Source organism: Pristiophorus japonicus, chromosome 9 (genome assembly GCF_044704955.1).
Source record: "Pristiophorus japonicus isolate sPriJap1 chromosome 9, sPriJap1.hap1, whole genome shotgun sequence".
Taxonomy (NCBI): domain Eukaryota; kingdom Metazoa; phylum Chordata; class Chondrichthyes; family Pristiophoridae; genus Pristiophorus; species Pristiophorus japonicus.
Window position 1 is genome coordinate 47,712,965 of NC_091985.1, and position 15,711 is coordinate 47,728,675.

At 45.5% G+C, this 15,711-nt stretch overlaps 1 protein-coding gene across 1 annotated transcript in view; it reads left to right on the top strand.

The window, feature by feature from the left end:
* The first annotated feature begins 12,922 nt into the window (after window positions 1–12,922).
* The window catches only part of LOC139272604 (potassium channel subfamily K member 12-like), a 104,605-nt gene continuing 101,816 nt past the window's right edge, over window positions 12,923–15,711 (top strand). Inside the window, exon 1 of the mRNA XM_070888683.1 lies at window positions 12,923–13,347. Coding sequence (XP_070744784.1) covers window positions 13,014–13,347 — 334 coding nt within the window. The 5' untranslated portion in view covers window positions 12,923–13,013. The remainder of the gene's footprint in view (window positions 13,348–15,711) is intronic.

Consider the following 15,711-nt stretch of genomic DNA (forward strand, 5'->3'; position numbering starts at 1 on the left):
TGATACAGAGTGCCATACCCATGATCACAAATTAACAATATAATCAACTTATGGATTAGATCTCATGTCATACCATACATTATTATAATGAGGGGTTACTTTTTACTCACACATCTGGATTTTCTTTCTCCTGTCGGCATGGATTCATGTTGGGAGACATTTCTACAGGTGCTGCTGCCCTCTGGTATCTCACCCAAGTGCCCATTCTTCGTGTGTAATCTTAGACATTAAGCGGGGGAAATTGCGTAGTGCCCCATTTGGGGGTGGTAACAGCCGTGAGGCGGGACTTCCTGCACCAGGCACAGAAGTCCTGACCCACTCACGATATTGGAATTACTGCCCCCGAGAGCAAGTGGAACGCAAAATAATGCACTCCACTTGCTCTGTGGGATGGGAGCGGGGCAGAAGCAAATGGAGAGGGGTGCACTATACACTAGGACACATAGCACTGCCATGTAGAAAAGTCCCTCCCCTTCATTAAAGGGGTGGGCCAAGCTGCTGATTCTGCGGGTCCGTACCTGGACCACCAGGGAGCAGGGTGCTGTGGCATCAGCCTGGCACTCAAGCCGAGTACCGAGCTGCCAGATCGCGACACGGACCTCACGATCCACCACGCAACAGGCCGCAACCAGTAAGTCAGCCGATTTTCTTTTAATTCCGAGCACCACCTCCCCTTTAACTAGCACCCCGCGAGCGGCCTGTAGCCCGGTATGCACCCCCTGAAGCTATCGCTGTCCTCGACCGGTGCAGCTTCAGGGTGCACTCCCAAATTTTCACTGCAGGACGAAAAGGGGTCACTGCGCATGGTGATGACGTCATCATCACCGCCGCAGCGGAACTGGGTGCTACCGGTTACCGTCGCCGCTAAACTTCCATCAAATTTAGCAGGAGTCATTAGCGGCACCTCGCCCTCGGCAAAAAGTCAATTGCGCCTCCCATTAGCGCCCTGGGGGCATTAACAAGAGGCGCAAACTGAACCAATTTCTCCCCCTAAGGTTGTTGACGAGGGGAACAGATCACAGCTGAGCCCAATAGTGTCCTGACCCAATATCCATACCTGCACACTCTCCAGCATGGATCATTGGCTGGTGATCAGGGGTAGAAGGGGGTGAATTTACTCAGCTATTCTGTCAAGCAGCGTGGCTCAGAGCTTTCACCTGAATCTTACAAGGCTAGTGACATGGAAGGGGTGGGGCAGAGGATCTTTATTTTGGAAGTTCCTCCTTCCCTGGCACATAAGGTATGGCAGCCATCAGGAGAGCACAAGTGGGGTCCACAGGGGTCCAAGCTGGAGAAGCAGCCTGACCCCAACGATGGCAACATTTTTTTAAATCTTTAGCATTGACCTTCTTACACAGGAGTTGATGGGGGCTGTGAATGAGGCATCTGGAGGAGGGGGGAAAATTGGGCACTTCTCCGCCCCACCCCGATGGCTAGCAAGTTCTGGAGTTTCTGGCAGTATGGGGCAGGTTGGCACCCACCAGCCTCTTACAATTGAACTGCCCTCAAGCGAACTCCTGCAAACTCTGGGCAAGGGCAGATGTGATCCTGCCATAAGTGCCGGGAAGGAGTCCCACAGATTTTCAACCGCCAAATGTTCCCTGATTTTTTTCTCTTCTCTAATCCAAAGGCGCTGAAGCTAACTATCGTCCCACTGTTGCCATTAACTCAGTGTAGCATTGATGGGTTCATTTTTAATTGGAAGGTATTTATAAAATATTAACATCATTACCTTTCACTGCAGTTGCAATATGACTTTGTCACAGAAACAATTATCAGAAAACATCATTAAACAGAAATAGCCAATTTGTGAGATGGTGCGTTTCGATACACAGTACATATAAGACCATGGCCAAGGGCAAGGAAGGAAATTAAAAAAACAGAAAATAGCTGCAATTGTACCAGTTAATGGATTGCTTGACCGGAACAGTGTATCCCAACTAATATCATTCTCTTCATCTTTATCCAACTGAAACAGACACACACAGAGATCAGGCAATTAGGAAAGAGCTGCTTAATAATTTGGATGAGCATTGAAGTGAGCTTATGACACTAAGGCGGGACTTCTGATGAATTACAATTCATTACAGCACAGTAGCGATTAAAAACAATTCTGCGGCCAAGACTTTTTCTTTATTCTGTGTGCAAGCCTTTGTTAACTGTGAGACCTAGTTCTGCCCTGATCCCTTAATGGTAATTTATAGCCTGATTATGTTCCATGATCAACGCCCTCAACAATAATGTATAGTCATTCCTATTATATACAAGTCTGGTTTTACAGCACGCTCTGCTCACTTTAGAACAATGTACAGTCAGCCTTTTATTTATGATTCTGATTATAGATGACCTCCTGATTCATTTTCTGTGTGTATGATCAGCCTTCTTATATATGAATCTAGTTATATGCCATGTTTTGATCCCTTTACTATGATTTGCAGTCAACCAGCCCTAATACATAGTACAAGTCTGCCTATGTGGCATATCTGATTCCTTTATAATAATGCACCATCAGCCTCTTATGTGTATCTCTAGTTATACTATTTTTTTATTCATTCCCAATTTATTACATATAATACAACAGCTGTGATGTAATCTAATTTTTATCTTCATTTTATTAGATTCTCCCACACACATTTAAAAATTATTTTTGTCCTCATTTTTAAGTTCCTGCCCCTTGTCATGTACCAACCCTTACCAACAGAACAGGCAGGGGATCTAACCCAGAGGGTCTTTTTCTCCAATGCTGCTCTCTGTTCAATGGGCATGTGTTCCATGTAAGTAAGTTCCTGTCGTCCACTTTCCTCTGATGGTTATCTGTGCAGCAAATCATATCCATGTTCTGTGACTCGATGGCACGGAGCATTACCATGACTCACTGCATCACCAGGCAGCCTTGAAGATTTGTTTTCAATAAGAAATGTATGAATGTGATCAACAATTTAGTGCCAAACTGTGGATACATTTTTGCTGTACAAGAACTGGACTGTAAAAGCTCCTTATATTGAGGAACTTTACACTTAGCAGAACAAAGGGGCTGTCATCTCATTGGTCTGAGCTGGAGTGAAACGCCAGGTCTCACAGTTTAAGGGATGCTGCGAACTCACTCTGCCATTCGGACCCCTAACCTACTCTGCACACACTACCCACAGAAAACAAAACAAAATGGAAACTTGTGCATTTTTTTTCTTTCATATTCTATTTGTCACAATTGTTGATAGAGTAGCCTGTCACCAACATGCTGGATGATGAGAGTCCTCGACTTTGAGGGACTGCGTATGATGATGATGGATGATGAGAGTCTTTTGATAACTGGCATAGGGTGGAATCAGAGGGGAGTAAAATGGATGGCAGCAGATTGGCCGCCCGTTGCACACTCCCGATTAACCTTCCATTGATTTCAGGTTTTACGCCTCGCCGAAGTTCAACATTCTGCCCATAATTTCTAATTGTATTAAGTGACTTTCTTCTCTGCGTGAGTGATAAATTTAATGTTAGATTTCGCATTAATTATCACATAATAATATGGCTGTCAATTACAGCTATTACTTTTTCTTTTTAATTACCAGAGGAAAGTAAAATCCCAAATATAAGTGGCTAACCTCACTAACTGAGGTCCTCATTATGGATTCACACCTTGTGCATCTAAGTAGTTTGGGAGATAAGCATAGAATAGAATGAAAATAGTCAGGAACCATGAAAATAGCACTCTCTACTAATTGGTATCCATATTAATAGATCTCCTCAAGTGTTACAGATGGGTAGTCCAGTGCTTGGAGTGTTTTTTTTTAAATGCTTACCTTGCTCCCAGCAGCCTACATGTGGCAGTGCTTTAACTATTAATGTAATGCAGCAAATATACTCAAGTAATATGTCACGTGACTGACCCAAGGCAAAAATATTACATATCTTAGTGATGCTGAAAGACACAGACCTCACAGATATATTGTTTACTCCCCTTTACTTTCACTAGTGGATTCTGGTTTAACATAATTCAGGAAGGTTTTTCCCCCACCGTCATCTTTACAATGACCATTATCTGGCAAGGTAGCCATCTGGGCCTGCTCAACTGACCAACTTTGATTGCAGTGTTTGAGTCTATCAAAGCACAACAACAACAACTTGTGTTGATATAGTACCTTTAAGCACTTCATAAACATTCCCCTCTAGCCCCAGCAGAGATGTCTGTTCTTCTCAGTGATATAAATAAAAAACTTATCCCAAGAAACACAGTTGGCTCAGAATTTTTATTTGAAGGCTTAAACTGTCTAACTGAAAAAATTACCTCATTTGATCTTTCCACCACTCATCTTACAGTTGTTACCTTTAAATAAAAACTGAAAAAGCTGGAAATACTCAGCAGGTCTGAAGAAAGCTCATCGACCAAAATCATTAACTTTGTTTCTCTCTCCACCGATGCTGCCTGACCTGCTGAGTAGTTCCAGCATTTTCTGGTTTTTTTTTCAGATTTCCAACATCTGCAGTACTTTGTTTTTCTATTAGTGTTACTTTAAAATGTCTATCTAGTTTTCACAATAGACTCTGGACGTTGTAGTACCATAGAAGCAGATTCAAAATGACAACTAGAATGATGTATCCTTTTCTCTCACACATACAGAATTAGGCACAGCATTTGGAAATCCCCAACACCCCAGGCCTAGTTCAAATTTCCAACTCAAGCTCCAGCAGCTCAGACAAAAGCATAGGCCGATATGAGGGAAACTTCTTGCAGACATTTCTAAAATTAAATAACCAAATTTATGGTTAAGTTTAGTCATGGTTTTCAGAAGGGTACCATTTTTTATGTGTTTGTTATAAGTTTTATTTCTTGCTGTATGAGTGTAAAAGTGACTGAAAGCAATCTGAAGAAATTGACTAATTTGATTGGTCAGCTCTTTGTATGAATGGTTTGAAAAAAATTATGAATTTGATTATTTGCTGTTCTACTTAATGCTGGTGGACTAAAAAGAACGTCTCTTGTTCCTCATTAGTACCTTTTGTTACATGTGATTCATTGATTTGAGTCAGTTGGAGTTTAGATTAGTAATTTAATAGGCAAGTGGTTGGTTAAACCAATTACAGCCTTTTGCCTAAGGACGTGTGGCACTTTGAAGTGTGATGTCTCTGAAACGACACTTTCAGATGTGATGCCTTTGAAAGGTGCAATGACAGGTATATATAGAAATGTTTTATGAGTGTTCAGGTAATATCTTCTGAACTCCAAAATGTACAAGTGTTTTGAAATAATTTTATATATATATATATATATATCATTTTACATTATACCAGTTGCTCTCTCATGGTATTGATCATGGGTAGTTAGTATTGTGGTGTCTGGGTGTTCCATATCTGTTGCCTGTATGAAGCCAACACTTTATTTCTTACCAAGATCTTGTAGTTATTTCCTGAAGATATTGTTTAGCAACAGGACAGATATGGGAACTGTGGTTGGGCTGGTTCCAATGTTGAGTGCTTTCTGGATGACAGCATTTGGGGAATTCACCAGCACTGCAGCAAATTTGTCCATAATGGAATAGTGTAGAGTAGATAAAAATGTGAAATGGAGGAAAATACTGGGCTATGGGATCATAGAGAATAGTTTGGACTTGTTCTAGCAAAGTGTTGGCTCAATCATGAAGGGTCAAATAGCATAGTTCTGTGCTATAAACTTCTGTGGAGGCATCCAGTATATGCCATCCCATCGAGATGTTTGGGGCCCTGAAAAGAGCGACTCAGTGGTTCCCCATATCTCCCCTTTTCTCTATCGGATCAATTCTCAGGTCACTCTGCTAAAGCAGCATGTCTTTAGAGGGGAGTTCATAGCTCTGACCAGAATCACACTTGCCTGACCTCATAAGAGTTCTCGAACATTCTTATTACATATTAATAACTAGTTCCAAGCCACCATTCCAACATATGTTCTTCTGTTTCCACAGGCATCCTTGAAGAATAAGGAAACCTGAGTAGTTCCACAAAACCAGTGTCTCACAGCACTCAGCATCACTCACTCCACTCATACCAAGCATGAACTCAGGTACATCTACTCTGGGAGATTTAGACCAAGAAACTCGAGAGCGCCCTGTTTGAGGGCGGTAACACTTGCGAGGTGCGTGACTTTATGCCAGGCGCAGAAATCTTGCCTCTCGCGAGAAATTGGGGTTACCGCCCCCAAAAGGAAATGGAGCTAAATCAAGTGCTCTTATTCCTTTCTGGGGCGGTAGTGGGAGCACGGCTCAAGAGCGTTACGCACTGAATTATAGGGAAGGGCCCAAGCTGCATACTCTGCAGATTGTGAACACACCTACCTGGAGAGGGCGTGCCAGGCTGAGCGATCGTGACACAGACCCTGCATCCAAAGCTGCAGTGGTGAGGGGAAAAAAACAGACATTTTGTTGACGAGCAACTGGCCACCTCCCCTTTAACTTTCGCCTTGCTAGCAATCGGCCACCCGGTACATGTCCGCTGAAGCTGTCGCTGTCATCACCGGCGCCGCTTCAGGGGGCGATACCCAATTTAAGGTCCAGGGCGCTAATGGGGTGCTGTGCACAGCAATGATGTCATGCTCACCAGGCGCAGGAGATCGGGGCACAACGCCATAGCACCGCCGCAAAACTCCCACCAAATTTAGCGGCGCCGCGCCCGGTCGCAAAGTCGTTTGCGCGCCCCCCCCCTGGGAGTGCTAATGGGAGGCGCAAATGATTTCTCCTTCGACTGCCAATTTAAGGTGGGTTCATTAGGTGAAGCACTGAATACGTGAGGAGCAAGTGGTGCAGGCACAGGAGGTGCAACAACTCTTTTGGAGTAAAACATAATTAACATTAAATCAAGTGCCCCCTAATCTGGGGAACACTCCAGCCACTTTTCAACTGCCCTTTTTTTTGATTTTTTTGATTTTTTTGTGTTTTTTGTTGTGATTTTTTTTTTGTGATTTTTTTTTGGGGCATTAAATTCATAAATTTTACAAGTGCCCCCTATAAAATGGGAGGGGGGACACTAAAAATCCGGCAATTAAACAAATTAAACTTTAAAACATATAAAATCAAATTAAAATTTGGTTGCCGGGGGTGATAATGCACTCCAGTCCCTCCAGCGCCCACCTCTCGCGGAAGGCCGCGAGCGTACCGGTGGACACCGCGTGCTCCATCTCTAGGGACACCCTGGCCCAGATGTAAGCACGGAAGAGAGGCAGGCAGTCAGGCTGAACGACCCCCTCGACCGCCCGCTGCCTGGACCGGCTGATGGCACCCTTGGCCGTGCCCAGGAGCAGTCCTACGAGGAGGCCCTCGGACCTACCCACTCCCCTCCGCACAGGGTGCCCAAAGATCAGGAGTGTGGGACTGAAGTGCAGCCAGAAATTGAGGAGCAACCCCTTTAAATAATGGAACAGGGGCTGCAACCTCGTGCATTCGATAAAAACTTGGAACACGGACTCTTCCAGACCGCAGAACCGATTTAAAAATTTATTGCACGGGACTGCTCCGTGCACCACCCTCCAGGCCAAGTCCCCCATAAATAGTGGGAGGACTCTCGCATAGAGTGCACTCCATCGGGGACCTCCGCCTCCTCCGGACGGCAAGATGGTACGCCATGGCGTGTCCGGACGGCAGACGAGGATCAGGAAGTGCAACAACCTGCTGGCCAAAGGGACAGCTGCAGGGCACTGGATCTGGGGCTTGCAATCAAAAGATGGCTAAGTGAGCACCAACATGTTCTCCAGTCATTGGAGGATGTGCCAAGCACCCTGCAAGGTCTGATGGCAAATGTGGAGGAGTCACTACTGCAGTCGTGCACAACTGTTGAACAGAACTGCAGTCCAACATGGAGGACATAGCAACTCCAAGGCTTCAACATGCTGAGAGATTCAGATGGAGAGAGCCATTATGCACAGCTCTGTTGTTCGTACTGCTACCCAGAGCTCTGCTTTCACAGTGATCACGGGACATGCTGAGAGAGTATCCAGCAGCAAGGCTATGCCTAGAATAGGCACAGATGTGGCTGCTGTCTCAGGGTGATGTACAACCTGCCCCTCCAGCCCCCTCCTCCAAATGACTGTAAATGTGCCAGGAACGATTACGACTGGGCAGCCTCCGCAATAGCAGATATGATGGAATCAGTTGCAGGGCGATCTCATGACCAGCACAAGGAGACTGAGAGTCAACTCAATTGCAAGAGGCTTCCACAGATACCAACAGCCAGGCACCTCACTTACTCCTGCCACTGGGAGAACACGAAGAGCACACACAACATCCACTGCCACCAAGAGAAGCACCAACCCAAAAATATTTTGGTCAGGATGGAGTCACTGGCTAGGGCATTAACAAGTAGTGGTCATGGAAGCCAGAAAGTTACTGGCTGTTGCAGAGACACAGTTGCTTTTGAACTGCTGAGGGGGGAAACAATACTAATTTCAGCATTAAACTTGATTTGTGCTGGTGTGTGACTTTGTGATACTTACAATGTAAATTATTGAAAGGTTAGTTAGTTGTGGCCACCCTGTGGTCTTTTCATGAATGTACATAGCTGGACTTTAGGCTTTAAGCAAATTGCTTTCATTTTCAGATCTGCTGTCATTTTGACCCAAACTGGCCTAAACCCCTCAAATTCAAGCCGTTGAAATTGCTGTGTCAAAGCTGTCAATACAAAGCCAACCTTGGTTCACATCCTGTGTGGATCTGGACTGCTTGAAGCAAAGAAACATCGATTTGTCAAGGAAATCCGAACCTGACTTTCAACCCCCACCGTGATTAGACGGACTCTGTTAGACAGATTTAAGATCTCCTTGTTCAGCCTGGTACCATTACATATGGTCCGATGCAGATGGGGTGACAGCTTACAAAATAACAGGTAATTCAGACAAATAACCTCACAAATGGACATGGTTCCTGTCAATAATTTAGAAACATGAAATATAAGGTGGAAAAAGTTGAGAGACACAAACCTCAATTCACAACAGTACAGGAGCACAGAACACAAAGTTTTAGTCGGATCTATTATATCAAACGAATAACAAATATTGTGTTGCAAAGCTAGTACGTAATCTGAGGATTCAGGATAATGTATTCGACTTGAATTTTACTCTCATGATATAATCAGCCCCCTTCCATTGTATTACAGCCTTGTAACACATTATCAGATAAGTAATATTCTATAACCAGTGTCTTATGAGACCAGAAACAGTCCCAGGATCCAGATGATGAGATTTACATGTCAAGTTTATTGTACTTTCTGAACCCCTCCAGTCCCTTAGAAATACAATTGGGAATTTCTGTTGAGCTAATGGATTCACCAAAAAAAAAACGTTACCATGAGTCTCATAACACAAACCAAGACCATATTTCCTGGTCTCAAGTTGTTAAACGGGGTTATTATCTGAACTGATTTCAAACGGCCGACGGCAATGTGGGACTAACAGACCCAAGTTATACTGCTGGCTACACGTCATACTCTGGCCAATACAAATCAGTTGTCCTGTTAGCTATTCACTAACATTTTGAAAAATATAAATTACGTTTCAAACTTTTGCATCTTTTGAAACTTTGATTTGTCTGTTCAGCGCCGTAATGAGTTTTCCGAATGTCACCCTGAGCCTGGGCTGCTCTGCATTGAACATGCCTGGTGCCCCATTGAGCTTCTCCAGCACCATTCGGAGCCTATGTCAGCCCATACTGATTCTACATGGTGTCACATAGAGCTTTGGCAGCACCATATTGCAACTTCACGGAAGCATACTGAGCTTGCATAATGCCTTACTGAGACTGAACTTGCCCAGTGCTGCTCTTTTTCAAACCTTGGCTGCATTCGTCAAATTTCAGTCCCAAGGTGGCATTATGTAGCTCTCTGCTTTGTACCGGTCTCTAGGTGTCTGTCGTCTTACACGAAATACAATATTAAAGATGTTAAAATAATACATATTAAAAGCATTCAAATATGTTGCGACAAACTTTGGAAAATGGATGTTTTTTTTAAGTATGAAACCACGAAACTGAACTCAAATGTACCAATGCACTAGAAACAACTTGTAATAAATGTCATCGAACAATTGAAGAACGGTCTGTGGTCGAACTACTGTAGCCCAGAGCAACAAGTGTGTTTTTGCTTGTGTAATTTTTCCTGTTTCTTCTAAGGCATCAACAATTGTAACGAGGCAAGTGGTTTCATCCCATTTCAGCCAGTAAAGAATAAACATCGGACGCTTTGCGCTGTGACTTTTGCTTTGGTGTATAGCACTGACACTAAATTTGTCGTGTGGACCAGATTCGGGTACTGACGGTACTCTGAGGCCGCTTGGATTTGGTATCGGATGCAGTATAACTCCATCGCCGTGTCAAATCTGGCTGTAAACACCCCGTGAGATTTCTTGAACTTTCTGAGAAGTCTTGGAACGTACACGGAGATCATTTAAAAGCTGAGCCACCGCTGCTCGAATCCTATAAACATTTAGATGTGAACCGCTGGACGTACTCTGCTAAACCAGTGGGAGGGGAGCTCAGTGCTCATATGTATCCATGGGGAACCCATACTGCAGTAGCAATGGATCCAATACAAAGGCCCCAACTAGCCAGCAACATGAGGCGACCCTCTGCTGATGACAAAATCAACATTTGAGAATGAAATATGATCGATTGGAAGAGCTGCAGTAACTATTGTCAAAGACAATCTCTGAGTTGGGCATTCGTTTTTGAATTTATTTTCCAGTGTTGGAATTAAACGCATGCGACGCTGTAACTGTGAACAGCATGGAGCCATTCGCCAGATTGCCATCACAGAGAAGATGAACATCTTGTGAAAGGATTCCGGGAGGAACCGAATAGCTTCCACTAAAGCGAGCAGACAATCTAAAGTAAGAATTCCTTCCACTGAGCGCCTTGATCTAATCTCCGTTCGCCTGGCTAGAAGGCGATAATATTCCAGTCAGGTCTGACTGCGAGATGCATGTGCCCTGAGCCAACCCTGTGGCCTTCGCTGCTGCAGTGACCGTCAATGATGGGTATGTTTAACAAGGCATGATTCCCCTCCCCATAGCAAAAACAATGATGAACCGTAAACTATGAATTGGGCCTTGATTCGAAACTACCTTGTTACTCAGTAAATGCCGACTATCTGAGCATAAAACAATTCCAGTTTTACTTTGATAGACGTTGAAAACTCGAGTGGCTCGTGAAATTCAGGCTCCCAAAGCAGGCGAAATACTCTTTCGCTCTCTCTAGCAATTTCTGCCCCCTTGATCTTTCTGTTTTAACGTTTTAATGTCAACCTAATATTGAACTATCAATATCAAAGCACCGTTCAACTGTAGGGATCATTTAGATTTTAATATTTGCTGTCTTCCTCGGTGTGCTTTTTAAAAAATTTGCTTGTGATTTCTCGGGCTAATTCCAGCCAAGTACTCCCCGATGTTACCGACGGCCAGCCTTTGATGTAGGGAGCAAACCCGACAATTCATGGTCCTTCTCTCGCCGATCTCCTGGGCAACGCCGCTCAGTGGACCCGCAGCAATCTGTTTCTTCCTGGGTTAATAGTTAATAGAGCCATTTAGGGTTGTAGCACAAATAGGCCCGCTCCTGGTTTGGTTTTTATTCATTAAAGTGATAATAGCGAGGGAAGAAAACGTGTGATAGCTTTATATGTAGTAGAAGCAGGAGAGAACCATCGATTCGCAAAGCTTTGCATGAAATGCAAATCGTAAAAACAACACTGATAAAAGCCTGCATGTAATGAAGCAAGTATTCATATATTCATAGCTGTGACTTTCGTGCCTCATATTATACTCAACCTGACCAGGGAAATGCCCATCAGATTGTTGCTGTGAGATCTGAACTTCGGTTCACTGTTCGGTACCAATCTCAGTAATTTCATTTCAATAGGGGGAGTTTACTGTCCAATTATACGTTCAAAATAAAAGCCCAAATGGAAGTGTGTGGTCAGGGCGATCCTGGAGCAAACTCTTCCGCGCACAAACCTCTTGAGTGACAGTCCGGAGGCAGAGAGCGCCTGCAGGATGGCCAGAGATGCCCAGCGCCGGTTGGGATGGGCGGGTGGCTGCGGAGTAGAGCTGGGCAAGTTCAGGCAGCGGCAGCATGAAGCCTTCGCCGTCCACTGCGTGGGCACTTTTTTCTGTTGGACTGGACGGGGGAGGCGGGGAAAGGTGCTGAAAAAGGCCAAGTGGTGGGGGGGGGGGGGGGGGGGGGCGGGGGAGCCGAGTCGTAGCTGGGAACCCTGGCCCCGTCCATGGTGCTGAAATGAAGGTTGAGGTTGGTTGTGCAGGAGAGGGACCCGCCTCTCAGTTTCCTAAACCTCTCTCTCTCTCGCTCTCTTTCAGGCTAGCGCACATTTCCAAAGGAGATCGGCGGAGACTTCAGACAGGAATGGGCTTGACACGTTCTCCGGGAGGGGCAGCAGACAGTGCCCCCACTCGCTGCCAATGTGCCCCGGGTATTCCAACCTCCAGCCTTCATGCCAGCCTTCTGTTGACCCTGGAAATATGACCCCTCGCTGCCAGCTGGCTGCACAGTGAGTGCGGACTTCGCAAAGCAGATCGAGTTATTGCCCGACTATCGCGGAGAGCGAGGGGGGAAAGGGACCTCAAGATTCTCAATCGATCTGACTGTGACGGCGAGCACTGGAGACCAGCAACATTGGAGAGGTGGTCTCGCAGGGGAGCGCATCGAAATACTGCAGGTGGACCTGGGTCTGTGAGCGCTAATGGGAACTAAAACATCACCGGGGAATGCTGCACATTCCAGCTGGGGGTGGGGAGAAAAAATGTTGGAGGAAAGATATTGCAGAGCAGCAGTTGAGCACCTTGCTATCTACAGAGCGGCGATGAGTGCAGGGGGGGATGCTATTCGCTGCGTGTCGTTCTAAGTCCAGCATTGGGAGCCAACGAGGTCCAGGCTGGGAGGCTGGGGTTCTGTTTCCTTGCTGGAGTCTGCCCCCCTCAAAGTTTGGTGGATGAGTGCTCGGGCGCAGGCTGCCCCTGGCACAGGGAGTCCGCGGCTGCTGCTGCTCACCGGCGGATGATGGGCAGCGCCCGGGGCTGCGCTCTCCTGCATCTCAACGAAGACAACGGGCGCTTCGTGCTGCTGGCCCTCCTCATCGTGGCTTACCTGCTGTGCGGGGCCGCCGTCTTCTCGGCCATCGAGCGGCCCACCGAGCTGGAGGCGCGGGCCACGTGGAACCGGACCCTGCGCAACTTCGCCGACAAGTTCGACATCGCCGGCGGCGAGCTGAGCGCCTTCCTGCGGGACTACGAGGCGGCCATCGCCGCCGGGATCCACGCCGACACCCTGCGACCCAGGTGGGACTTCACCGGAGCCTTCTACTTCGTGGGGACTGTGGTGTCCACCATCGGTAAGACCCTCCCCTCCCCTCCCCGAGTGCTCAGTGAGAGGGTGAGGGGGAGTCTCAGAAAGGCAGAGTGTGTGAGAGTGTTCATGAGTCTCAGCAAGACTGTGTCACTGAGTGAGACTTAGCGTGTGTGACAGAGTGAGTGTATCAGACTGTGTGTGACTGTGAGTGTCAGTGAGTGTGTGTGACTGTGAGTGAGTGTGTCACTGAGTGTGTGTGACTGTGAGTGAGTGTGTGTGTGTCAGACTGTGAGTGAGTGTGTCACTGAGTGTGTGTGACTGAGTGAGTGTGTGTGTCAGACTGTGAGTGAGTGTGAGTGAGTGTGTGTGACTGTGAGTGAGTGTGCCACTCAGTGAGTGTAACTGTGAGTGAATGTGTCACTAAGTGTGTGTGACTGTAAGTGTGAATGTGAGTGAGTGTGTCACTGAGTATGTGTGACTGTGAGTCAGTGTAACTGTGAGTGAGTGTGTGTGACTGTATATGTGTGAATGTGCCACTGAGTCAGTGTAACTGTGAGTGAATGTGTCACTGAGTGTGTGTGACTGTGAGTGTGAATGTGAGTGAGTGTGTCACTGAGTGAGTGTGACTGTGAGTGAGTGCGAGTGAGTGTGTGTGACTGTGAGTGTGTCACTGAGTGAGTGTAACTGTGAATAAGTGTGTGAGTGTGTCACTGAGTGTAACTGTGAGTGAGTGTGACTGTGAGTGAGTGTGACTGAGTGTGTCACAGAGTAAGTGTGAATGTGAGTGAGTGTGTCACTGAGTGAGTGTGAATGTGAGTGGGTGTGACTGTGAGTGTGTCACTGAGTGTGTCACTGAGTGAATGTGACTGTGAGTGTGATTGTGAGTGAGCTTGTGACTGAGTGAGTGTGACTGAGTGTGAATGTGAGTGAGCGTGTCATTGAGTTTGCGTGTGACTGAGTGTGAATGTGAGGGAGTGTGACTGTGAGTGAGTATGTCACTGAGTGTGTGTGAATGTGGAGTATCAGTAAATGTGGGTCAGAGTCAGTGAATGAAAGTGTCTAGTGAATGGGAGTGTGTAATTTTCCCAGTGTATTTGTGTAAGTCTGTTAATGTGTGTGTGCAAGACTGATTGTGAGCTTCAATGTGGAGTGGGTGTGAATTCCTGAGTGTTAGTATCACTGTGTGAGTGTGAATATCTGCAACATGTAAACGTGTGAGTGAGGTTGGTGTACGAATATATTTATGCTTGGTTGTGTGATTGTATGAGTTTAGTGTGTGCCTGGAGCGCGTATTTGTGCATGCGAGTTGAATTGAATCTGTTTGCTTGTGTTTTTGGCTATGTGAATTAGTGTGTGAATTAGTCTAAGTGTGTCAAAGAATGTATATGTATATGTGAGTGGAAGTATGTGAACGAATGTATATGTGTATGTGAGTTGGCATATGATAATGGCAAATCTCACTGACTGCTGGTGTCTACTGTTTTGTGCTGGTCTATGGAAAATAATAAATGTATGAAATGTCACCGTGGGGTTTTTAGATTTGTAAATTAGGTATTATATTTGCCTTTGGATCATGCAGTTTTCATTGTTATTTGTTTTATATAAATGTAAAAGTGTATGAAACAGAATAACTTCACTGCTAAAATCACACCTGACATCTCAAGATGCATCATTGAGTTGAGGGTAAGACTGCTATCTAATAGCACACTGGCATTTGCCAACTTTGTTTGTCATATGTGTGTGTGTGCAGAAAACGTTAGTGGGAGTTGTGTACAGGCCACCAAATAGTAGTCGTGAGGTTGGGGACACCATCAAACAAGAAATAAGGGATGTGTGCAATAAAGGTACAGCAGTAATCATGGGCGACTTTAATCTATATATTTATTGGGCTAACCTAACTGGTAGCAATGCGGTGGAGGAGGATTTCCTGGAGCGTATTAAGGATGGTTTTCTCGACCAATATGTCGAGGAACCAACCAGAGAGCTGGCCATCCTAGACTGGGTGATGTGTAATGAGAAGGGACTAATTAGCAATCTTGTTGTGCGAGGCCCCTTGGGGAAGAGTGACCATAATATAGTAGAATTCCTTATTAAGATGGAGAGTGACAAAGTTAATTCAGAAACTAGGGTCCTGAACTTAAGGAAAGGTAACTTTTATGGTATGAGGCGTGAATTGGCTAGATTAGACTGGCAGATGATACTTAAAGGGTTGACGGTGGATAGGCAATGGCAAACCTTTAAAGATCACATGGACGAACTTCAGCAATTGTACATCACTGCCTGGAGTAAAAATAAAACGGGGAAGGTGACTCAACCGTGGCTAACAAAGGAAATTAAGGATAGTATTAATTCCAAGGAAGAGGCATACAAATTAGCTAGAAAGAGCAGCAAACCAGAGGACTGGGAG